This window comes from Brassica rapa, chromosome A05 (assembly GCF_000309985.2).
Source record: "Brassica rapa cultivar Chiifu-401-42 chromosome A05, CAAS_Brap_v3.01, whole genome shotgun sequence".
NCBI lineage: Eukaryota > Viridiplantae > Streptophyta > Magnoliopsida > Brassicales > Brassicaceae > Brassica > Brassica rapa.
In genome coordinates this window covers 28,387,934-28,412,086 of record NC_024799.2, presented here as the reverse complement: position 1 = coordinate 28,412,086, position 24,153 = coordinate 28,387,934, and the positions used below count along the sequence as shown (strand labels likewise).

Here is a 24,153-nt window from a genome sequence, read left to right as displayed (position 1 = left end):
GTAGATAAGACAATGTTTTCTTTCTAGCCTAACTCTTATCTAATCAATTTCTCATCGGTCTGAACAAATTGTAATAACTTGTACAGTCTGCACTCTTGCAAGTATCATATTTTCATAAAGGTTTAGATAGCAGTAAAAAAGATATTCCCGCTCAACTAAACTGACCTACCAAGGTGGTAGACCCATAATGTTAAAAAAAAAGGTGGTAAACCCATACACGTTTACAACTAGGGGACATCTTTGTTACTTTGTAAAGTTTTAATTATTATTTAGACCAATAATACCATATTATATACTCTCCGTTTCTAAAAAGATCCATGTTATAATTTTTTTACATTAAAAAAAACATTTAAAATTGTATTTTCTAATACATTGTTGTTCTTAATTAACTATTTCCAATAACTTTTAACCAATTGTGTAGTCTATATGGAGCTTGTTATCAACAATACCATTTGATTTTTTTTCAAAACAAGTTATTTGACTTTTCATCAACATGAAATTACTTAAAATAAAGAAACTAAACGAGCTAGTGAATCTAGAAAAAAAGGATTCGGGATCAATAAACGAAAAAGTAAAACCCACGACTCAATACCAATATTCAAGCCGAAACTGAATCCAAAGCTAATAAAATACAAGGATATGTATATAAAAAAAACACTAGGCTGTAACTGGTTATCAATTTAAGAAATATAGTGAATGAATGAAATTAAAAAAAAATGGAACGTAGATGAATGGAATAAAGAAAGTTATGGAATAAAAAATTGAATTCTATTCCACTCATTCGGTCATTCCACTTATTCATGAGCTTTTTTAATCATGAATGTTTTATAACTACATTCCATTTTTTTTCCAGACATTCTAAAATGAATCATTAGAATGAGATTTGTTTTTTGTTCCATTCAAATGGTAAAAAATATTTAGAATTTATAAGAATAAACCATTCCAAACACTTTTATTCCAAAAACTTGTAATCCAGTTGCATTCTAGAATTTCTTCATTATAAAAAAAACTAAAATTACGAAGGAAAATATAAAACTCCTCTATTCTTTCGTAAAATCCCGTTAATTCGTTTTACGACAGAAACTTCTTCTCATTTGTCAGAAAGATCTTCTGTTTTTTCATTACAACAAAAAGTCAAAGAGTCCCCAACTTTTATAACCAATCTTCCGTTGAAAACAGTACGTTAAATAAAAACCAACGGTCGAGTTCTTATCATGTCTAAAAACCACCAGCTCCTCCCTAATCTCACGCTCCTTCCCTCCTTCCTTTTTATCCTCCTTCTCAATCTCTTCTCAACTGATCGTATAATCATTTCACGAGAGACGAGTGAAACACAAGAAGGTTAACCCTTTCTTGGCTCCCACGCTTCTCGCGAAAGATTAAACGAATCCATTTAGGTTTTTTAGAACACACAATAAAAAAAAAACATGGTTCGGCTCAAATTCGCATGTCCGGTCCTCGAAATCAACTTAATCTCAGCACAAGACCTAGCCCCTATCTCAAAAAACATGAAAACATACTCCGTCGCGTGGATCAACACCGATCCGATGCGTAAACTCACGACGCGTGTGGACCAAGCTAACCGAGCTAACCCTATCTGGAACGAGAAGTTCGTGTTCCGCGTAGACGACAAGATCCTCGACGTCGACGCGTCGTCGATAGTCATCGAGATATACGCGGCGGCTTGGGCCAAAGACGCGCTCGTCGGGACCGTGAACGTTCTTCTCAGCGACCTCTTCGCTCCTTGGTCCGGCTTCGGCGACGGCGACGACGGCGGCGGCGGGAACAACAACATGAGGCTCGTGACGCTTCAGATCCGCCGTCCTTCCGGGAGGCTACAAGGCTTTTTGCGTTTAGGCGTCGCGCTTCTCGACGGCGGTCAGAGGAGTATGCCGTTGTCGGTCGAGGTTTTTGATGGAAGTCGGAGAGATAGTAAGAGAGATGATGCGAAGATGATGCATCGTCGTACGAATAGCGATCAGACGGATTTAACTACGTCTACTAATGATTACGGAGTGAAGACAGGGGTTGTTACTGGAGGAGGTGGTAGCGGTGGAGGAGGAGGAGGAGGTGGTGGGGTTGATAGTATGGTGAATGGTTCGCTTTGTAGCTCTGATATTGGACCGTCTGCGTCTGTGGTGGCGGCTGCGATTGCTCAGGGGCTTTACAACAGACAGAAAACAACGGTTAAAGCGGTTTCGGGGAAGGAGGACGCGAGTTCGATACTCGAAGGGAAGACGGAAGGGATTGAGCATAGAGTTGAAAGGTGGAGAGCAGAGAAAACAGGTAGAGTTGCGGTTGAAGCGGCGGGATCGAGCGATGATTCTAGCGGGAAAGGAGGAGGGGGAAGGAGGCAGAGGAGGAGGAGGAGACGGAGGAAGGAGAAGCAACGGAGGAGAAACGGTGAAGGTAAAAAAGGGTTGTTCTCGTGTTTTGGAAACGTGTTTGGATGTGAGATTTCGATTACTTGCGGCGGTGGGAGCGGCGGAGGAGAAGGAGACAGCACGAAGAAGAAGTATAATAACAATAAAGTAGTGAATCTTAGTGCTGTAGACGAAACGTTTAGTCATTCTGCGACTTGAGAGAACACAAAAAAAAGTGTTGTGTATAATTTTCTTTTTCCTTTTGGCGGTGTAAAACGTTTGGTTTGAAAATTTGAAAGGTAATGAGTTCAAAACGTATGAATAAAACTTCCTTCACATTCCCTATTGATCTAACTTTGGCACAGCTTCGTAGAACAGAATCTCTGGCCGAACCTTCATTTTTTCACAGAATCTGACCACATTCGTCCAGCCACCAACAGCCTGTAGCATCACCACACACACACACACACACATATCAATATTGTCATTAAGTCCACATTTTAAAAATGTTTCTGTCTTACCTTTTTGGCTAAAGCTTCATGTCTGTAACTGACCCACCGGTTCTTTTTGAAAAATAGGCAGATGTATTCTTCTTCTTCACCACAAGTACAACCAACCTGCATTTACACATTCTGAGACTGTAACCAAGAAACAATAAGATAAAACATTTGTGGCCTTGTTTTTCTGATTTTTTACCATTGACACAAGCCGGTACGTTGTGTTTGGTTCCATGCCTTCGTATAGCCTACTGATGTCTATCTCCCTGTGCAAAGCCTTTGTTGTCTCGTGAATTTCCTTTTCAGTTTCGTTCTTCTCCCATTTCAACACTAGTAATGTTGCAAACCCACAAAACACCCAACATTGTTTTATCACTAGCTTAAAATAAATTAAATGAGTTGATAAGATCATAGTCATGGTAACAACTTACCGATTGTGAAGATAGGCGTGCATCTACTTATAATGTGATGAACAAAGTTTGCTTTTCCACAGCCTTCTGTTTTAGCGTCACATAGCATTTTATATTCCATGCGGATCAACTTAAGGATGTCCTCGAGCTTCATCTTCCCAAAAGCACGCTATATATGGAACCACATAAACAAACACTATCAGTTTCTGAAGGAAAAAGAGGGAAATAAATGAAACATACTCTCAGGTCTCTGATTGAATCTGCAGCCACAACAACACCATAAGAACTCTGCTCTGGATAATTCGGATTCTTTCTGCATTTGCTACAACTCATTCTTTCATATTCTTCCAGTGTAAAAATATGAGTTACACAGCTTTCTATATCTGGAGTTCTCCAGCAAGGCCAAAACTCAAGGATGGATACTAGTAGCTCAGCAGCATCCCTTGACTGAAATGTGTAAAAAAATCAGAATGATATTTTAACACAACAGTCAATAAACTTATAAGCTTATAGTTTATCTGCACAAACCATTGAATGAGCCTCTTCCAGGGAAGAAAGTACGTTTCCCAGGAGGTAACTGTACATTCCCTCTTTTATCGTTTTCGAGGCAACAGCGGTAAAGAAATCTCGTAATGCATAAGGAACTTGTCCTTCCTGGTTGTCAGCAAATTCATCCTGATTGAGCACCAAATACTCTTTAAGAACCTTGATTTTACAAAGGGCCTGCAGAAGCAGAAAGAAGAATAAGGAAGTGAAGAGAACAAACAAAATTTAGAATGTTATGTCAAGAGCTAAATTGTTGGTGCCTGCTTTACCTTCAGTGTCATGTCAAGAGCTAAATTGCATCTGGTTGCAGCTGCAACACGTGGTGACTCCATATGTTTCGACAGTAAATCTTCTCCAGGCATATTTTGCAAATCTAGAAGATGACAAATTCAAGAAACAAAAAAAATTATACATCTCAAAACAAAGTAGTTTAGAAGATTCGTCATTGAGAAGCTTTTTCTACAACCAGCGTCACCTTTACCAGTTTCCTCTTGATTGTCAGTGTTGGCTGCAATATTCAGGGTATCTTCTGGTTCCACACAGTCTTCTTCCACAGGTTTTAGTGGTGGAGAAGATTCACTAAACATTGGTAAGAAACACGAGGTACTCAGCGAAAACCTTCAAACAACTTATCAACTTGCGAAACCTAATTTTTCATCTAGAGAAGAGGCACTTACGGTTTGACATTCTGCTCGATATCAGTAGACGTGCTCGTTGAAGTTTTCTGTTACGCCATGAAGACTACTTTCATTCTCACAACTGAGTAACCGAAAAAGTCAGAAAAGCAAATAGCATAATATAAATCTTCCACAACCTTGATAACTCCACGTTTCTTGTTCTTTGACCCTGATTTCTTCTCCTTCTCTTGTTTTTCACTGGATAAAAGATCTGCTTCTGCTGCAGCTACCTTGGCTAAGACGTCCATTTTTACAATTTCATTTAACTCGTCCTGAAAGAAGAGACATAAACCACAATATAAGGTACATACAAAGACGTGCTCGTTGAAGTTTTCTGTTACGCCATGAAGACCATTTTCATTCTCACAACTAACAGAAAAAGTCAGAAAAGCAAATAGCATAATATAAATCTTCCACAACCTTGATGACTCCACGTTTCTTGCTCTTTGACCCTGATTTCTTCTCCTTCTCTTGTTTTTCACTGGATAATAGATCTGCTTCTGCTGCAGCTACCTTGGCTAAGGCGTCCATTTTTACAATTTCATTTAACTCGTCCTGGAAGAAGAGACATAAACCACAATATAAGGTACATACAAAGAAAAAATCAGAGCGAAGATGAAAACTCTTTCTATAAAACCAAAGTTTCAAACCACCAACCCGCATGAACCGTCTGAGCAGGTGACGAATATAAGACCGGTAGTCAAAAGCAGAAAGCCTGGTGAGCTCGTTTAGCAAACTAATCCTTGAATTTTCAATCAGTAAAATCTTTGAATCGGTTAGTAGAACCTGCAAGTCAATGGATAACTATTTACGTATGTTATTCTATGGTTAATGAAGACTCAGGTCAGGAATGAACCTTGTTGGTGACCACAAATCTCAGACTGTCTATGGACTTTAACACCTCATCATCACTGAGATCTTTAAGCCCATGTATAAGATTCAGGGAAGCTTCTAGATCGTCGAAATCAAATGTGGGAAGCGATGCTTTTTCAAGAATATCCCGTACTGCAAACACGAATTCTATTCCTCCATTGTCTGTTTTTAACTTTTCACACATGTCACCTAGAAGAGATGCATATAAGACGTCCCCTTCACCTTCCGGAGCAGTCCTTCTCCTTTCATCTTCGCTCGTACACAAGTCTTTGGCGTCAGTAAGAAATTTATAATAACACAAGTTGTCCAACTTTCTTGCATATTTGGTTCCCCAATCCCTACAGGTGTAGTGAATGGCTCTCAGAATAGCCACAATAATATCAAGATTGTGTGCCCTGATAGACCTGGGAAACTCAAAGCTCCCATCTATCAAAGGATGGTCAAGTAACCAGGTTATGATATCGTCACCCTGAGGTTGTGTCTTGGCGTAGTAATCATACTTACAAGGATCTATTGTCCCTTCATCATCGAATGGAGCAATGTTGCCTCTCAGCAGTCTTCTATCCAGAAGCATAAAAGAAAACTGATCGTCAAACTCTATCTTTTCTTTAACTCCAGTACGACCACATAACCTCTCCACTGCTCTGCAAACCAGATTTGTACCATCATCCCTTTCAAACTTGAAGAGTCTGAGAAGATCTAGAATTCGTTCGAGTTCATGACAGTTCCAAAAGCAGATACGCTGAGGCATTCCCAATAGGCCACACTCGGTTGTAAGAGACACGGAAACTTCAAATTGTGAAAGAATCGGAAACTGCAGCATCCATTCTAGAGTGCTAAAAGGAAGAACCTTACGCTCCCAGAGTGACACAAGAAGATATTGGATTTGCTTGAGTAAATTACTTCGCTCTTCATCTTCAGCTAAAGGCCAGTCCTTAGACCATCCTTCCTCATATTCAAACTCCTTCACAAACTCGAGCCTAGTCTTGATCATTTCAGCGGCAGCTACTGCATCCACTGGTTCCCAACCTCCATCGAATATCATACCAGCCCACGCTTCATTTACCATCTCAGGCGTAAGATTTCTCGTAGCAGGTTTAAATTTTGCACTATGTTCTTGTTCAATATGATTCCTGAACTTCTTCACATAAAAAAATTTCTGTGCGCAAGTTCGACACATCCAGAATCTCCATTTCTTGTTTGTCCTTGTAGAATCCAGAACTTCCTCCAAAGCGTCTTTCCCCTCTTCGCCATGTAACCTCTCAACGTAACCTTTAAGCCTCGAAATGCTTACTTTCATAAAGTTCTTTTTAGCCTCAACACTCATACTCGCCCAATGCGACCTCAATCTTTTACCTTCAGCGTTATCAGAGTCACAACTCCTAATCGTGTCTCGAGCTTCTTTCGACTCCACAAGTGCTGTCTCAGAGCTTTTTCCAGTACAGCCATGGCGGATCTTTGACTTTGCATCATTGAGTATATTGGCAAGCGTACCTTTCGTTTGTAGCGCGAGCGAGTCCAATTCATCATAAGATTCCACAAGACATAAACCTTCTCTTGCGTGTTTCGCGGCTTTCTTGTAATAGAATGCCGAGTCAAGATCTTTGGCGATCTCGAATAACGATTCCGCGGCGAAGGCGTGTATCCCAAAATGTTGAGTAAAAGGTTCCACACAGCCCAAGAAAAATGAGAACTTCATGTCACTGTTCTCTGCTCTCTTCGCTAGATGATACAAGATGCAACCTTGAAGGAAAGGAATCATTCCTGGAACGTCATCTTCCCTGCGCCTTGAATACACATCTTCGAGTACCTCCAAGGCCTTGATGGGGTTTCCTTGAGCAAAGTGGTCTCGTGCGATCTTGTGGAGCCGCGCATCCTCCTCAGCGATTTTGAAGAAGGAAAGATCCATGGTGGAGCAGTAACGATTCTCTCTCTCAGGGTTTCTCGCGATTCTTAGGGTTTTTTTGTGGCTTCAGGTAGAAGCTAACTTTGTTTGCGAGGGAAAACAATATAGCAGTAAAAGGTTGAACCTTTCTTTCTTTATCATCACGTGAGATCCACGTGACAGTAGAGACGAAACCAGCAGGGAACCACGTGGCGTCTTTTGGACCAACTCTTTGCTCGATATATCCATTCAGGACTTGTGTCGAGCAGCTTGTGTGCACTCCCCGTTTCGAGTAAATCACAAAACTACGTCGGTTTAATTGCATCTTCCTTTTTTTTTTTTTTTGAACACCGTTTAATTGCATCTTCCCGAAACAAATAAATGAACTAATAAGAGGAGGGTGAAGGAGGAGGAGGAGGAGAAACGGCGAAGTAAAAAATGGTTGTTCTCGTGTTTTGGAAACGTGTTTGGATGTGAGATTTCGAGTGGAAGCGGCGGAGAAGGAGACAGCACGAAGAAGAAGTACAATAACAATAAGTAGACGAAACGTTTATTCATTCTGCGACTTGAGAGAACAAAAAAAAAAGTGTGTATAATTGTTTTTTTTCCTTTTGGTAGTGTAAAACGTTTGGTTTGTAAAAAAGTAATGAACTGAAAACGTATGAATAAAACTTCCTTCACATTCCCTATTGATCTAACTTTGGCACAGCTTCGTAGAACAGAATCTCTGGCCGAACCTTCATTTTTTCACAGAACCTGACCACATTCTTCCAGTCACCAACAGCCTGTTGCATCATCACCACACACACATATCAATATTGTCTTTAAGTCCACATTTCAAAAATGTTTCGTCTTTTACCTTTTTGGCTAAAGCTTCATGTCTGTAACCGACCCACTGGTTCTTTTTAAAAGATAGGCAGATGTATTCTTCTTCTTCACTACAACCAACCTGCATTTTTACACATTCTGAGACTGTAACCAAGAAACAATAAGATAAACATTTGTGACCTTGTTTTTCTGATTTTTACCATTGACACAAGCCGGTACGTTGTGTTTGGTTCCATGCCTTCGTATAGCCTACTGATGTCTATCTCCCTGTGCAAAGCCTTTGTTGTCTCGTGAATTTCCTTTTCAGTTTCGTTCTTCTCCCATTTCAACACTAGTAATGTTGCAAACCCACAAAACACCCAACATTGTTTTATCATAGCGTTATAACAAATGAAATGAGTTGATAAGATCATAGATCATGGTCACAACTTACCGATTGTGAAGATAGGCGGGCATCTACTTATAATGTGATGAACAAAGTTTGTTTTTCCACAGCCTTCTGTTTTTGCGTCACATAGCATTTTATATTCCATGCGGATCAACTTAAGGATGTCCTCGAGCTTCATCTTCCCAAAAGCACGCTATATATGGAACCACATAAACAAACACTATCAGTTTCTGAAGGAAATACAAAGAGGGAAATAAATGAAACATACTCTCAGGTCTCTGATTGAATCTGCAGACACAACAACACCATAAGAACTCTGTTCTGGATAATTCGGATTCTTTCTGCATTTGCTACAACTCATTCTTTCATATTCTTCCAGTGTAAAAATATGAGTTACACAGCTTTCTATATCTGGAGTTCTCCAGCAAGGCCAAAACTCAAGGATGGATACTAGTAGCTCAGCAGCATCCCTTGACTGAAATGTGTAAAAAAATCAGAATGATATTTTAACACAACAGTCAATAAACTTATAAGCTTATAGTTTATCTGCACAAACCATTGAATGAGCCTCTTCCAGGGAAGAAAGTACGTTTCCCAGGAGGTAACTGTACATTCCCTCTTTTATCGTTTTCGAGGCAACAGCGGTAAAGAAATCTCGTAATGCATAAGGAACTTGTCCTTCCTGGTTGTCAGCAAATTCATCCTGATTGAGCACCAAATACTCTTTAAGAACCTTGATTTTACAAAGGGCCTGCAGAAGCAGAAAGAAGAATAAGGAAGTGAAGAGAACAAACAAAATTTAGAATGTTATGTCAAGAGCTAAATTGTTGGTGCCTGCTTTACCTTCAGTGTCATGTCAAGAGCTAAATTGCATCTGGTTGCAGCTGCAACACGTGGTGACTCCATATGTTTCGACAGTAAATCTTCTCCAGGCATATTTTGCAAATCTAGAAGATGACTTCAAGAAACAAAAAAAAATTATACATCTCAAACCAAAGTAGTTTAGAAGATTCGTCAATTGAGAAGCTTTTTCTACAACCAGCGTCACCTTTAGCAGTTTCCTCTTGATTGTCAGTGTTGGCTGCAATATTCAGGGTATCTTCTGGTTCCACACAGTCTTCTTCCACAGGTTTTAGTGGTGGAGAAGATTCACTAAACATTGGTAAGAAACACGAGGTACTCAGCGAAAACCTTCAAACAACTTATCAACTTGCGAAACCTAATTTTTCATCTAGAGAAGAGGCACTTACGGTTTGACATTCTGCTCGATATCAGTAGACGTGCTAGTTGAAGTTTTCTGTTACGCCATGAAGACTACTTTCATTCTCACAACTGAGTAACCGAAAAAGTCAGAAAAGCAAATAGCATAATATAAATCTTCCACAACCTTGATAACTCCACGTTTCTTGTTCTTTGACCCTGATTTCTTCTCCTTCTCTTGTTTTTCACTGGATAAAAGATCTGCTTCTACTGCAGCTACCTTGGCTAAGACGTCCATTTTTACAATTTCATTTAACTCGTCCTGAAAGAAGAGACATAAACCACAATATAAGGTACATACAAAGACGTGCTCGTTGAAGTTTTCTGTTACGCCATGAAGACCATTTTCATTCTCACAACTAACCGAAAAAGTCAGAAAAGCAAATAGCATAATATAAATCTTCCACAACCTTGATGACTCCACGTTTCTTGCTCTTTGACCCTGATTTCTTCTCCTTCTCTTGTTTTTCACTGGATAATAGATCTGCTTCTGCTGCAGCTACCTTGGCTAAGGCGTCCATTTTTACAATTTCATTTAACTCGTTCTGGAAGAAGGGACATAAACCACAATATAAGGTACATACAAAGAAAAAATCAGAGCGAAGATGAAAACTCTTTCTATAAAACCAAAGTTTCAAACCACCAACCCGCATGAACCGTCTGAGCAGGTTACGGATATAAGACCGGTAGTCAAAAGCAGAAAGCCTGGTGAGCTCGTTTAGCAAACTAATCCTTGACTTTTCAACTAGTAAAATCTTTGAATCGGCTAGTAGAACCTGCAAGTCAATAGATAACGTTACGATAACAATTTACTTATGTTATTCTATCGTTAATTTAAAACTCGGATCAGGGACAAACCTTGTCGGTGACCACAGATTTCAGATGGTCTATGGACTCTAACACCGTACCATCACTGAGATCTTTAAGCCCATGTATAAGATCTAGGGAAGCTTCTAGATCGTCGAAATCAAATGTGGGATCTGGTGCTCTCTCGAGAACATCCCGTACTGCAAACACGAAATTTCTTCCGTTGGGAGGATCTCCATTGTATGTTTTTAACTCTTCACACCTGTCACCTAGAAGAGATGCATATGCGACGTTCGCTTCACCTTCCGGAGCAATCCTTCTCCTTTCATCTTCTCTCGTACACAAGTTTTTGGCGTCAGTAAGAACTTTATCATAATACAAGTTCTCCAACTTCCTTGCATATTTGGTTCCCCAATCCCTACAGGTGTAGTGAATGGCTCTCAGAATAGCCACCCATATATCAAGATTGTGTGCCCTGGCAGACCTGGGAAATTCAAAGCTCCCATCTATCAAAGGATAGTCAAGTAACCAGGTTATGATATCATCGCCCTGAGGTTGCGTCTTGGCGTAGTAGTCATGCTTACAAGCATCTATTGTCCCTTCATCATCGAATGGATCAATCTTGCCTCTCAGCAGTCTTTTATCCAGTAGCATAAAAGAAAACTGTTCGTCAAACTCGATCTTTTCTTTAACTCCAGTACGACCACATAATCTCTCCACTGCTCTGCAAACCAGATCTGTACCATCATCCCTTTCAAACTTGGTGAGTTTGAGAAGGTCTCGAATTCGTTTGAGTTCATGACAGTCCCAAAAGCAGATTCGCTGAGGTGTTCCCACTAGGCCACACTCGGTTATAAGAGACTCGGTAACTTCAAATCGTGCAAGAATCGGAAGCTCCATCATCCATTCTAGAGTGGCAAAACAGAGAACCTTACTCTCCCAAAGTAACACAAGACGATATTGGATTTGCTTGAGTAAATTACTTCGCTCTTCATCTTCAGCTAAAGGCCAGTCCTTAGACCATCCTTCCTCATATACAAACTCCTTCACAGACTCCAGCCGAGTCTTGATCATATCAGCAGCAGCTACTGCATCCACTGGTTCCCAACCTCCATCCAATATCATACCAGCCCACGCTTCATTTACCATCTCAGGCATATTCTTTGCCGTACTACGTTTATGTTTTGCACCATGTTCTTGTTCAAGATGATTCCTGAACTTCTTAACATAAAAGAATTTCCGTGAGCAAGTTCGACACAACCAGAATCTCCATTTCTTGTCTATCCTTGTAGAATCCAGAACTTCATCCAAAGCTTTTTTCCCCTCTTCGCCATATAATCTCTCAACATAACCTCTAAGCTTCGAAACGCTTACTTTCATAAAGTTCTTTTTAGCCTCAACACTCATACTCGCCCACTGCGACCTCAATCTTTTATCTGCAGCTTTATTGGAGTCACTCATAATCATGCCTCGAGCTTCTTTCGACTCCTCAAGTGCTGGCACAGGGCTTTTTCCAGTACAACCGTGGAGGATCTTTAACCCTGCCTCGTTGCTTATATTAGCAAGTGTACGTTGTGTTTCTAGATCGGCCGGGTCCAATTCACCACAAGATTCCAAAAGAGATAATCTTAGTTCTACGTCTTTCTCAGCCTTCTTGTAATACAACTCCGAATCAAGCTGTTCGGCCATCTCGAACAATGCACGTGCAGAGAAGGCGTGCAGCCCAAAATCATCAGTAAAAGGTTCCACACAACCCAGCAAAAACGCGAACGTCACGTCACTCTTCTTTGCTCTCTTCGCTAGATGATACAAGATGGAGCCTTGAAGGTAATGGAACATTCCTGGGACGTTGTCTTTCCCACGCTTTGAAAACGCATCTTCGATTACCTCCAAGGCCTTGATGTGGTTTCCTTGAGCGAAGTGATCTTTTGCGATCTTCTCGAGCCGAGCATCCTCCTCAGCGGTTTCGAAGATGGAAGGATCCATGGTGGACGAAGAAGAGAGTAGCGGAAACGATTCTCTCTCTCAGGGTTTCTTGCGATTCTTAGGGTTTTTTCTTTTGTTGCTTCAGGTAGAAGGTAACTTTCTTTGCGAGGGAAAAAAAACAATATAACAGCAAAAGGTTGAACCTTTTCTTTCTTTATCATCACGTGAGATCCACGTGACAATAGAGACGATCCACGTGGCGTCTTTTGGAACAACTCTTTCCTCGATATATATTATCCATTGAGGACTTCCGTCGAGCAGCTTGTGTGCATTCCCCGTTTCGAAGTAAAATCACAAAACTACGTCGGTTTAGCTGCATCTTCCCGAATCAAAACAATGAACAAAAAAGTTCAAATGTTGTGTAAATCAACGAAACATGGAGTGAATCGAGGAAGAGTTTGATTTTTGTATTTTCCAGAATAAAAGAGTGCGACTGTGAGTAAATCAACGTAGAAAGAAGAAGATGATCGGTTTAGTATCTTATACCAGAAACCAGAAGATCTTAACCGTTATCTACCGCTGGTTTATAGTTATAATTAATTTGGTACGGTAGTCGGTTTTGATAATCCGGTTTAATATTGTGTTATATTAAACCAGAACCGGTCTTCTCTCTATCTACTTCTGATAAACCTCTCTCACTGCCTTCACTCTCGTCGTCAGTAGCAGTTCAAATCGAATCCGGATTCATCAATCGATGTCTTCATTCTATCGTTGAATCTCACTTCGATGGATTTCATTTCAGCTTCTTCTTCTCCCGTTTTCCCACAGTTGTCTCACCTTTCTCTCAGCCCAGGTCTAGTATCGTTGAATCTCAGGTCTCGGGTCAACAAAACCCGGAAGCTCGGGTCTAGAGAATCCAACAAATCTAGAAGAATCGTGGCCGTTAGAGGCTGTTTAGGTTTCGCGAGCTCGAACCAGTCTGAAGCTCACGTGAGATCACGTGAGCTTGTGTGTAGCGCAAAGAGGAAAGAGAGCGTGATACAGTTTGTATCCAAGCCGTTAGTTTACGCTTTGTTCTGTATTGCAATTGGATTTTCACCGGTTCGCTCGTTTCAAGCTCCGGCTTTAGCTCTGCCCTTTGTTAGCGATGTGATACGGAAGAGAAAGAAAGAGACTTTGATTGAAAAGGAGGTTGTTTTGAAGTCGATTGATCATGAGTTCTCCGGTTATACTCGGAGACTGTTGGAGACGGTTTCGGTTCTTCTCAAGAGCGTTGAGAAGGTGAGAAAGGAGAACGGAGACGCTGGTGAGGTGGGAGCGGCGTTGGAAGCAGTGAAGGCGGAGAAGGAGAAGCTTGAGAAAGAGATAATGAGTGGGTTGTATAGTGATTTGAGTCGGTTTAGGAAAGAGAGAGAAGTGTTGATGGAACGAGCAGATGGGATTGTGGAAGAGGTTCTGAGGTTGAAGAAAGAGAGTGAAAGGATGTTGGGGAAAGGTGATAGGGAGAAAGCGGAGAGATTGGAAGAGCGTGTGGATGTGATGGAGAGAGAGTACAATAAGATATGGGAGAGAATAGATGAGATTGATGATACGGTTTTGAAGAGAGAGACGACGACTTTGAGTTTTGGGGTTAGGGAGCTTATGTTCATTGAAAGAGAGTGTGTGGAGTTGGTTAAGAGCTTCAACAGAGAAATGAAGCTAAAAAGTTCTGAGAGGTAATGATATGTGTGGAGATAATATTATTACACCCTTTGATGATATATATGTTATTGAATGCACTTCTAAATGGTGATGGTAAAATGCTCTTCTAGTTTACCAATTTATCTTGTTTATGCTTGTATGCCTAGTTTAAGTACATGTTTGGTGTCTTTTCCCTCTGACAGAAATGTTTCAGGATGTACTTACACTATCAATTGTTTTTCTGTTTGCAGTATTCCTGAAGGCTCCGTTACGAAACTCACAAGGTCTGAGATTAAGCAGGAGTTACTGAACGCTCAAAGAAAGCATTTGGAACAAGTGATACTGCCTGATGTTTTGGAACTAGAGGAGGTTGATCCCTTGTTCGATCGTGATTCAGTGGATTTTTCTCTACGCATCAAAAAACGCCTTGAGGAATCGAAAAAGCTGCAGAAAGATCTTCAGGATCGTATCAGAGGACGTATGAAAAAGTTTGGTGAAGAAAAGCTTTTTGTTGTAAAAACTCCAGAAGGTGAAGTTGTCAAGGGCTTTCCTGAAGCTGAGGTGAAGTGGATGTTTGGAGAGAAGGAGGTGGTTGTTCCGAAAGCTATCCAGCTCCATCTACGCCATGGTTGGAAAAAGTGGCAGGATGAAGCAAAGGCAGATTTGAAACAGAGACTTTTAGAAGATGTTGATTTTGGTAAACAATATATTGCGCAGAGACAGGTAAATTTTAGTTAAAATATATACAAATATACAATGCTTTATATGTTTCATGGTAGATAAATCACGATCCTAGTTTTGTGAGTTAGCATGGCTAAACAATAGATTTGTATCTTTTGGTGGTGGAAACCTCAAGAATTGCCTTGGTTTTGGTAGATTCTGTAGCCTTTTATTGAATACAGCAAGTTTATGTGTTATCTTATTAGCAAGCTATCAGGTAAATCAGTTTACTTGGCCAAGCAAGAAGCAGTTTTTTTCTGGTTTACACCATTGATTGAATCTTTTTACTGTTTGATCTTCGTGGAACTGAGTTGATAGCTATACCGCTTTAGAAGAGACAGTTTTAGGAGTACCTTGTTGTAAAGTGTATGTACATCTGTGTGTTTTGCTGAACTTATTGATCACTCACCAATTAGTTACTGATATGTCTTGTTTTCTCTCTGAAGGAACAAGTTCTCCTGGATCGAGATAGAGTTGTTTCAAAGACTTGGTATAATGAAGACAAAGATAGGTGGGAGATGGACCATATGGCTGTTCCATATGCAGTTTCAAGGAAGCTGATTGACAGTGCCAGGATTAGGCATGATTTTGCTGTAATGTATGTTGCACTGAAAGGAGATGACAAAGAGTACTACGTTGACCTAAAGGTAGACAAATTAAAGTCTCTAGTTTATTTGATTAATTCCTTATTTTTGGTTTATAACTCTTTTCTATGGTTGTAGGAATATGAGATGCAATTTGAGAAATTTGGAGGGTTTGATGCTCTGTACCTCAAAATGCTTGCTTGTGGAATCCCAACTACTGTTCATCTGATGTGGATACCCATGTCAGAGCTAAGTCTCCATCAACAGTTTCTGCTGTTTACAAGGGTGGTTTCTCGAGCCTTTACCGCACTGAGGAAGACTCCGATTGTATCACAGGCAAAGGGCATTCTACTAGAGAGAATAAGAAATATAAACGATGACCTTATGATGGCGGTCGTTTTTCCAGTTCTTGAATTTATCATTCCTTACCAGGTATTACTTTACTCTCCCTCTCAAATAATTTAGTTTCCTGTTTCCATGAGTCTAGTTTGCCTCTTAAAAATTTCGACTTTTTTTTTTGACACAGCTAAGGCTGCGTCTAGGAATGGCTTGGCCGGAAGAAATAGAGCAGTCTGTTGGCACAACGTGGTACTTACAATGGCAGTCTGAGGCAGAAATGAACTTCAGGTCCCGCAATACAGAAGATTTTAAGTGGTTTGTCTGGTTTCTAATTCGAAGTTTTGTGTACGGGTATGTTGTGTATCATGTTTTCCGATTTCTGAAAAGAAAGATTCCAAGAGTTCTTGGCTATGGACCTTTCCGTCGAGATCCAAACGTGCGGAAATTTTGGAGAGTGGTATGTAACTTTCATTTTCCGTATATTTCTCTTCCCAGCGCTCTCAATTTTTAGTGAGCAGTAACATTGTAGCTAGTATTACACTGCTTGTTAGTCATTCAGGTTTCTTACACTAACAATTAACTACCAAAATCTCTCTTTTGCAGAAATCATATTTTACTTTTAGAAAAAGGAGAATCAAGCAAAAGAGAAAAGCTGGAGTAGACCCTATAAAAACTGCATTCGATAGAATGAAGAGAGTGAAGAATCCACCAATCCCACTGAAAAACTTTGCTAGCATTGAGTCTATGAGAGAAGAAATCAACGAGGTTGTGGCGTTTTTACAGAATCCGAAGGCATTTCAGGAGATGGGTGCCCGTGCACCACGGGTACGTTTGTTTATGGTTGTGTAAGACAGTGTCCAAATCCAAGCAGCATTAATTCACAGAAAATGCTTTTGTACATTGCAGGGAGTTCTTATTGTTGGTGAGAGAGGAACGGGGAAAACGTCACTGGCGCTGGCTATAGCAGCCGAAGCAAGAGTGCCTGTTGTTAATGTTGAAGCTCAAGAGTTGGAGGCTGGACTATGGGTTGGCCAAAGTGCCGCGAATGTCAGGGAACTCTTTCAAACTGCAAGAGAGTTGGTTAGCTGCTTCACCCCATGTTGTTTTGTTGATTCATGATTTTCATAGATGTTAATTTTCTCTCATGATAATCAGTTTCCGAGTCTTATGTAACATCAGTTCCATGCCGTCTTATGTTTTGATGTTTGTGTTGTTATTACTAGGCACCTGTTATCATATTTGTGGAGGATTTTGATCTCTTTGCTGGTGTACGTGGGAAGCTCATACATACAAAACAGCAAGATCATGAATCTTTCATTAATCAGCTCCTTGTTGAACTTGATGGGTAAGAGCCAGTTTCTTTGTTGATTGAAAATTAAGATCATATTTGTTGTATAGCCTTTAACACAATAAGAATTGGTGCATAAGAAATCCATGTAGCTTCTCCTTTCTTCATTTGACTTTTCTGATGTCAATCCAATTTATAATTTATAATTTATAATTTATAATTTATAATTATGCAGTTTTGAGAAGCAGGATGGCGTAGTTTTGATGGCTACTACACGAAATCATAAACAGATTGATGAAGCGTTAAGAAGGCCAGGTCGTATGGATAGAATATTTCATCTTCAAAGTCCAACTGAAATGGAAAGGGAGAAGATTTTACACAATGCTGCAGAAGAAACCATGGACAGAGAACTCATTGATCTGGTGGATTGGCGTAAGGTGATCTTAAGCTGTGCAAAGTTGTTTATATATGCTCTTTCCTATATCTCTTCGTTGTTCTGTACTCTCTGGTTCCACTGTCTTGGTTTGTTAACAGTTCATGGTTTCAGGTTTCGGAGAAGACATCTCTATTACGACCGATAGAACTGAAACTTGTTCCAATGGCTCTCGAAAGTAGTGCCTTCAGGAGCAAATTTCTGGACACAGATGAACTTCTCAGTTATGTTAGCTGGTTTGCGGTAAACAATCTTTCATCATCTTCTTAGCCTTTTGTCAAACCATTTTTTATCACTTCTGAGCTTGGTTTCATCAAGTGATTCCTTTTTTTTTTCTTTATTGACAGACGTTTAGCCGTATAGTGCCCCGATGGCTGCGGAAAACGAAAGTTGCCAACAAAATGGGCAAAATGCTAGTTAATCATCTTGGACTCAACTTAACCAAAGAAGATTTGGAGAATGTGGTTGATCTGATGGAACCATATGGACAGATAAGCAATGGAATAGAACTTTTGAATCCACCTGTTGATTGGACGAGGGAGACAAAATTCCCACATGCTGTCTGGGCTGCTGGCCGTGCTCTGATCGCACTTCTAATACCAAACTTCGATGTTGTAGACAATCTGTGGCTTGAGCCTAGTTCCTGGGAAGGAATTGGGTGCACAAAAATCACCAAGGTCACAAGTGGTGGCTCTGCAAGTGGGAATACGGAATCAAGATCATATCTTGAGAAGAAGCTCGTTTTCTGCTTTGGATCTCACATTGCTTCCCAAATGCTTCTTCCTCCTGGAGAAGAAAATTTTCTTTCGTCCTCAGAAATAACGCAAGCGCAAGAGGTAAAGTCTTTCTACTCTTTTGCACCAACCTGTTGTCTAAATACTAAATGTACCTTCGCCCATATGATTATAATTTGCGGCATGCACCACAGATTGCAACACGCATGGTGCTTCAGTATGGCTGGGGACCTGATGACAGTCCTGCAGTCTATTATGCCACAAATGCGGTAAACGTCTTTCTTATATTCCACATTAGTATTCCTTTCCAAGATTAGTTGTCTGAAACAACTGATTCGATCTTGCATTCAGTTTCCGTTCATCCTGATGTCTCATCTGACACCTGATTGACTTTATACTCTTCTTTCTGTTTGGTTTATTCGATTCAATGGAGCAGGTATCAGCTCTGAGTATGGGAAACCATCACGAATACGAAATGGCTAGTAAAGTCGAAAAGGTTTGTTTTGCTCTCTAGTTTCCTATACGTTCATAACTACTGCTATGTCTCTAGCCTTTAACAGTTTTCTTCCAGCTTGGCGTTTCAGTTGGTTAAAGCATTGTCCAAGGCTAAATGTAGAACTTCTCTAATGTCATTTTGTTCCTCTACAGATTTATGATTTAGCGTACGAGAAGGCAAAGGGAATGCTCCTGAAAAATCGCCGTGTCCTTGAGAAAATCACTGAGGAGCTGCTCGAATTTGAGATACTGACCCATAAGGTAAAATCTTCACGATGTTGGGACCGTTGTGCAACTGAATTAAAGTGAAAGATGTTTCTGACAACCTCTCCATAAAAAAAAAAAACTTAACATTTTGGTTTCTCCGCTTGGTTTTCAGGATCTAGAAAGACTTGTTCATGAGAATGGCGGGATTCGGGAGAAGGAACCTTTCTTTCTCTCTGGAACTAGTCACAACGAGGCAAGTATTACAACCATCAATCCTTACCGTTATCGAACAAACACAAAAACAAGAAACATTTAACCTAAATTAAAATTTTGAAAACCTTGAACCATAGATCACAGAGTTACATTAACTTGATTAGAAATGGTTAATACTTGTATGAACTCGAATAATTCACCAGCATATAGAAAACCCTTCTAGAAATTGTGATACTAGTTCAGGAAAAGCTATCTTCTTTCTACTTACATCTCTTGTATGGTTTGATTTGCTCCTGTTGCAGCCATTGTCAAAGAGCTTCCTTGATGCTGGAGATTCTTCAGAAACTGTGCTTCTTAGTACACAAACCTAAAGACCCTTGGAGAACATAGAGTTTGATGATAGAGTAAATTTTGTTGCAGATTCTGGAGTAAATTTCTTGCGGATTGCAACTTTTGTTCTTTTACTCACCAGATGATGATGCACTGGACACTAGTTTTAGTCTGCCAAGCTTGAGACTTGAGATTCATTTTTTTTAAAACTGAAACTTTTCTTGTCCTCATCTCTTATTATTCTTGGGACATGTCTGTTATTGTTCTTACTGCCTACTTGTCTGTGTAACAAATATATTCATCACTGCTTCCAAATACATTCTGGTCCTCTGAAACGTTGTCGCTTGGAGGATTACACAGTTTAAACGTAACCGTAATTTAGTGGTCGCAGTATATGTTAACGTAGGCATAAAAATGATGAGCTAATAACTTAATACATTCTGGTCCTCTGTTAGCCGCTGGATTTAGCTGCAGATACTGTTCCATGAATGGATGGTAGGGGATATTGATTATAACAGCACAGGTTCTAGATATGGAGGTTGGGATGATCTAGACAAGCGAAATGAGATTCCTTCAAACGAGAATGTTCGTCCAAAGCAACAGTTCAAGAGAAGAAATGCTAGTCGACCGTGGAGAGTTAAGGAGAAACCATTGCTCTTTAGGATGCTATTTGCTGCTTTTCCCTTTTTGATTCATGGACCAAACTGTTATTTTGAGCCTTTTATAGCTTTCAGATGAACTCAATCTTCCTGGAATCCTAAAGGTTAGCTTTCAATCGTCTTGTAACGAGAGTAAATACCTAACTTGTGATAACAATGGATATTCTGTAAGTTGAGAATATATACCTGAGAGAGATTCGTGTTTCTATAAATACAAAAAGTGTAATGGTTCTTATTTGTATACAGCCTAAAGTAGCATCTTAATTTTCTTTTTTAATCAGCACCTATAATTGATGATGGAGTACCAGATGCTTGCTACTGATATTTAGTATGTTAGATTTGTGAGCACACCCTCTTCTACTTTATCTAGTCAGTGAGCAATACTGCTAGAATATATGCTTTCACATGTTAATATTATTTCATTCAAATGGTTCCTTTCTATGCTTTTGTTACTTGTTAGTGATAGTAACCAATGGCCTCATGATAAGAATCTTTGATAATGATCGGTTAAGAATAAAGAACAATATCAGTTTACTGGGAATCCTTAAGTTAGCAAGTTTCATTAGCACGAATCTGGAACTCTTATCTGTGATGGAAAAGGGTATAGTAAACTCTTAACCCATGAGATTTACTTTTTGATTATTACTTCAAAAGAATTTTCAAAAGCTTAGAGAATACAGTTACTCCCCCATGAGCTGAAACCACTTACCTTAAGTCTCTTTGAACTAGCTAGAGGGATTTTACTCTGAGATTATAGTTCTGGCAAACAAAGAAACATAATCTAGGAGGAGCTTTGTACATATCCTAAGCATTGTCTTTTTTGGTTTGTCTTCTATACTTTATTAATCTGAATAGATAATCTTTTATGCTTCCTGGTGATAAGACTAACCAAAAACTAGATCATAAGTAAGAAAAATTAAGCAGGGGGATCGAACTTGTAGTGCTTGTCGATGAAAAGAGATACATCCCAAGTGCAGCTAAGTCCCTTGGGGATGGTGACAAGGTCTCCTGCACCAAACTCTACAAACTCTGATGATGACCCTTTTGGATACACCTTCACCTTTCCCTTCACCAAATAGCATGTCTCTCTTTCTTCAAACACTAATGCATACTTCCCTGGCTGACAAGACCATCTATTTATCAAAGAGATCATCATGTTATAACCAGTAAAATAAGGGATAGAAAAAAGTAGAAATCGATGTAATTAGCCATGTTAGGAACGGAGCATGTGCTTGTTTGATACTTACTTAGGCCATGACATGACTCCAAGTTCAGATAACTTTATGCTTGAAGGGTTGTGTTCGATTACGATATTCATTCTGGAAGGGATTCAACGATGTTTCAGTGCTATTTAGATAGAACAGAGATAAAGGAAGATAGGAATATTGATGAATGAAGGACAGAGTAGTTGGTCTGCATGTGTATATATAAACAAGGTATGAATAAAGTGACTTCTTCCTTTTTTCCATTGAAAGGGATAATAATAGGATAGTGGAATCTTTAAAGAAGCACTTTGACCCAGAATGGATACAAAACAAAGTCAATGTATACATCCATTAAGCTGCGTTTTTTTTAGATAGTCATTCTAGAAGTATATAATATTACAAAATGAAGACCAAGTCTCCAACCACATCCACATGGACCCCTTCTGTTTTGTCCATGCGTTCATTGTGCTTTACTTTTCACGTTTTTACGAGTAACCAAGTCTCCTACGCTGAGACTCAAGAGTCTAGATAGTCTCCAGACAATGTAGAGAACACTGTTATTCATTAGATGATTCTTCTATTCTTCTATGAACACTGTTATTCATTAGATGATTCTTCTCTGAAGACTGTTATTCATATCTTTATAAACTTTATTATATGGTTTGTTTATTTTTTCAGTTTTGAGAAAGTTTGACTGATTCTTCAGTGGAAGATACGTGTGATCAATGGGAACATTGATATGTGTAGCCCACCTCTAGTTTGGCTGCTTCCCCAACTGGCTCTCTGTTTGTTTCTTTATTCTATTATGTCATTGCATGCATGTGCGGATTAGTACTTTAGTTTGTATACTTCTTACTATATTTTATATGCATATATTATTCACATGTTTAGAGAGATTCATATCCTTTGCATGCTAGTGTATTTGCTATTTTCTGACTTTCAGACGAGAGTAATATGAAACAACTGGATAAAGAGTGGAAGTTAGGTTCATGACGAAAACGTGAACACCCTAATAACAGTGTCCTGCTCTTGTTTGGTCTCTGATCATTTCACCGTTGTTCTGGTTACTTGTAGCCTCTTTTAATCTCATATCTCTAACAGGTACTGATCTCGTAAGTAGTTTTTACAGAGAGACTCGGTGTTTGCTAAGATTCAAGCTAGAAACATAGCACAAATAACTAATTTGGAAGCTTATAAATTTTACCAAAAAAAAAACTTGGAAGCAATACATCAGGATTCTCATGTGCTTTGCAGAATCCAGAACATGAAACATCAGGTCTAAGTTGAAGGTACCATTGAGTCCACGATCACAACCATCAAGTTTCTTTATTGGGTTTAAACCATTCGACTAATGGGCTTGTCTAAAAAACTGCCGTGGGTTGGACTGTTTTTCTTTCTTTTTTAATTCTTTTTTTAAGAGAATTAATATCTGAAATATGGATATCATTTAAGTTTACTGTATAGCTTTTCAAATGAATACATTGAATTTTTTTTTTACCTTTAGGGTAAATAAAGAAGTAATAAATAGCCGGAAAATGTTGGTTTGAAATGACATTTACCCTTTTTATGCTTTATTCAGAAATCATACAACATGATGCAGTTGGAGAGGGTAGCTTCATCAAGTTAATTTAAGATGTCTGAGCTGGTCGAGTTGGTAGATCTCTTAATTTCACTTACACCTCTCTCTCCCATTATTCTTTTATATGGAGAAGTACATATAAAAAAAACAAGACACAACAAACGTTTTATTTTTGAATAATGTATTTACAGAAGTTGTGAATTTTCTCATTACGTATGGATTTTTCTTAATCCAATTCTTTCATTTTCTTCACTAACAAACGTGAGACAAACGCAAGGTGTAATTATGTGGATTAATTAACATAGGTAGTGTAATGTGAGATTCGTTCTTTACTAATTTAATGCAGACATCAATCAAATGGTTGTTAATATGTGGATTAAATAACAAAAGTAGTGTAATGCGACTATGCGAGATTTGTGGTTTATGATATTAGTCGACTTATCAAGCATATAAGCATCATTTCAAGAAAAGGAAAACTTGTAAAGCATTACACACAGAAACTTGAACTATACTTGAAAATACACAAATATTTTTTTTTTAAAGCATGGGATTGAACACGACCCATTCCATTCACATTAATGGCTTTAATCGTTATTTACACTTTTTCCAGAATATTTTATTTATATTTTCATTTTATTTTAGGAGTACTATTTAATGAAGAAGATGCATTTAGTTGGAGAAAACCACATCATGTTATTGTAAAGCTTTTTGTTATCTGAATTGCAAATATCTACCAATATTAACTTTCCATTTTTGAACTTATAGATGGAATTCGTTTGACCTGAGCATAGCTTTCAGTTTTCTAAATAATAGTTCAAATTTTTAAAGAATCATGTATAACCCATGACATGAAAAAATCCAGATACTGGATATTTATCACATTTTAACTAACCGAGTAGTTGGACATGGACCCATGGTTGGCTATAAAAATTAAGTTTCATTGGAGCCCGGTCCAGCCATAACACCCTGATTTGAGATTAGGGTAAACACACAACACTACACAAAATGAAGACCAAGAACAACAAAAAATTTAAAAGAATCAAATAATTCTAAACATGGTACTTTCTCACATATATGTTGTGGAATCCACAACTTACCATTGTTCATCGGATGCAGATACTTAGTCATTCCAAAATTTACTCATTGGTTGTAGACAATGCATGTGATTCAGTATAACATCTAATCAAATTTTTAAGGGTTCAAAAATGACTCCATTTAGAACATTTA

General features: G+C 39.0%; 5 protein-coding genes across 7 annotated transcripts; 2 read left to right on the top strand and 3 right to left on the bottom strand.

Annotated features, from left to right (window-relative positions):
* The first annotated feature begins 1,341 nt into the window (after positions 1 to 1,341).
* LOC103848923 lies at positions 1,342 to 2,704 on the top strand. Its single transcript, XM_009125751.2, has one exon. It carries the CDS (start codon positions 1,428 to 1,430, stop codon positions 2,580 to 2,582), a length of 1,155 nt encoding a protein of 384 aa, XP_009123999.1. The 5' UTR covers positions 1,342 to 1,427; the 3' UTR covers positions 2,583 to 2,704.
* LOC103848947 lies at positions 2,585 to 7,575 on the bottom strand. Of its 3 annotated transcripts, none has more exons than XM_033290940.1 (13): positions 5,350 to 7,575; positions 5,151 to 5,279; positions 4,914 to 5,048; positions 4,631 to 4,765; positions 4,494 to 4,540; positions 4,292 to 4,395; positions 4,086 to 4,189; positions 3,799 to 3,993; positions 3,511 to 3,717; positions 3,292 to 3,439; positions 3,060 to 3,190; positions 2,885 to 2,980; positions 2,585 to 2,804 (listed from the first exon to the last, which is right to left on the bottom strand). In XM_033290940.1, the coding sequence occupies exons 1-13, from the start codon at positions 7,273 to 7,275 to the stop codon at positions 2,706 to 2,708; spliced, it is 3,456 nt and encodes a 1,151-aa protein (XP_033146831.1). In that variant the 5' UTR covers positions 7,276 to 7,575; the 3' UTR covers positions 2,585 to 2,705. The 3 variants fall into 3 exon arrangements, with proteins under 3 accessions (XP_033146831.1, XP_033146832.1, XP_033146833.1); XM_033290941.1 differs by having other exon boundaries at positions 2,922 to 2,980; XM_033290942.1 differs by lacking the exon at positions 4,631 to 4,765.
* A 204-nt stretch (positions 7,576 to 7,779) lies between these two features.
* LOC103848948 lies at positions 7,780 to 13,251 on the bottom strand. Its single transcript, XM_033290939.1, has 13 exons — positions 10,586 to 13,251; positions 10,375 to 10,503; positions 10,138 to 10,272; positions 9,855 to 9,989; positions 9,718 to 9,764; positions 9,516 to 9,619; positions 9,311 to 9,414; positions 9,024 to 9,218; positions 8,736 to 8,942; positions 8,513 to 8,660; positions 8,280 to 8,410; positions 8,111 to 8,200; positions 7,780 to 8,036 (listed from the first exon to the last, which is right to left on the bottom strand). Exons 1-13 carry the CDS (start codon positions 12,518 to 12,520, stop codon positions 7,938 to 7,940), a joined length of 3,459 nt encoding a protein of 1,152 aa, XP_033146830.1. The 5' UTR covers positions 12,521 to 13,251; the 3' UTR covers positions 7,780 to 7,937.
* On the top strand, positions 13,247 to 19,818 carry LOC103848924 (probable inactive ATP-dependent zinc metalloprotease FTSHI 5, chloroplastic). The gene is made up of 16 exons (XM_009125752.3): positions 13,247 to 14,175; positions 14,392 to 14,863; positions 15,307 to 15,507; positions 15,583 to 15,876; positions 15,971 to 16,240; positions 16,387 to 16,608; positions 16,690 to 16,863; positions 17,007 to 17,128; positions 17,307 to 17,508; positions 17,619 to 17,747; positions 17,852 to 18,340; positions 18,433 to 18,507; positions 18,675 to 18,734; positions 18,887 to 18,994; positions 19,113 to 19,193; positions 19,456 to 19,818. The coding sequence occupies exons 1-16, from the start codon at positions 13,247 to 13,249 to the stop codon at positions 19,522 to 19,524; spliced, it is 3,897 nt and encodes a 1,298-aa protein (XP_009124000.1). The 3' UTR covers positions 19,525 to 19,818.
* A 913-nt stretch (positions 19,819 to 20,731) lies between these two features.
* LOC103848925 lies at positions 20,732 to 24,054 on the bottom strand. Its single transcript, XM_009125753.3, has 2 exons — positions 21,390 to 24,054; positions 20,732 to 21,275 (listed from the first exon to the last, which is right to left on the bottom strand). Exons 1-2 carry the CDS (start codon positions 21,458 to 21,460, stop codon positions 21,059 to 21,061), a joined length of 288 nt encoding a protein of 95 aa, XP_009124001.1. The 5' UTR covers positions 21,461 to 24,054; the 3' UTR covers positions 20,732 to 21,058.
* Positions 24,055 to 24,153: the final 99 nt, after the last annotated feature.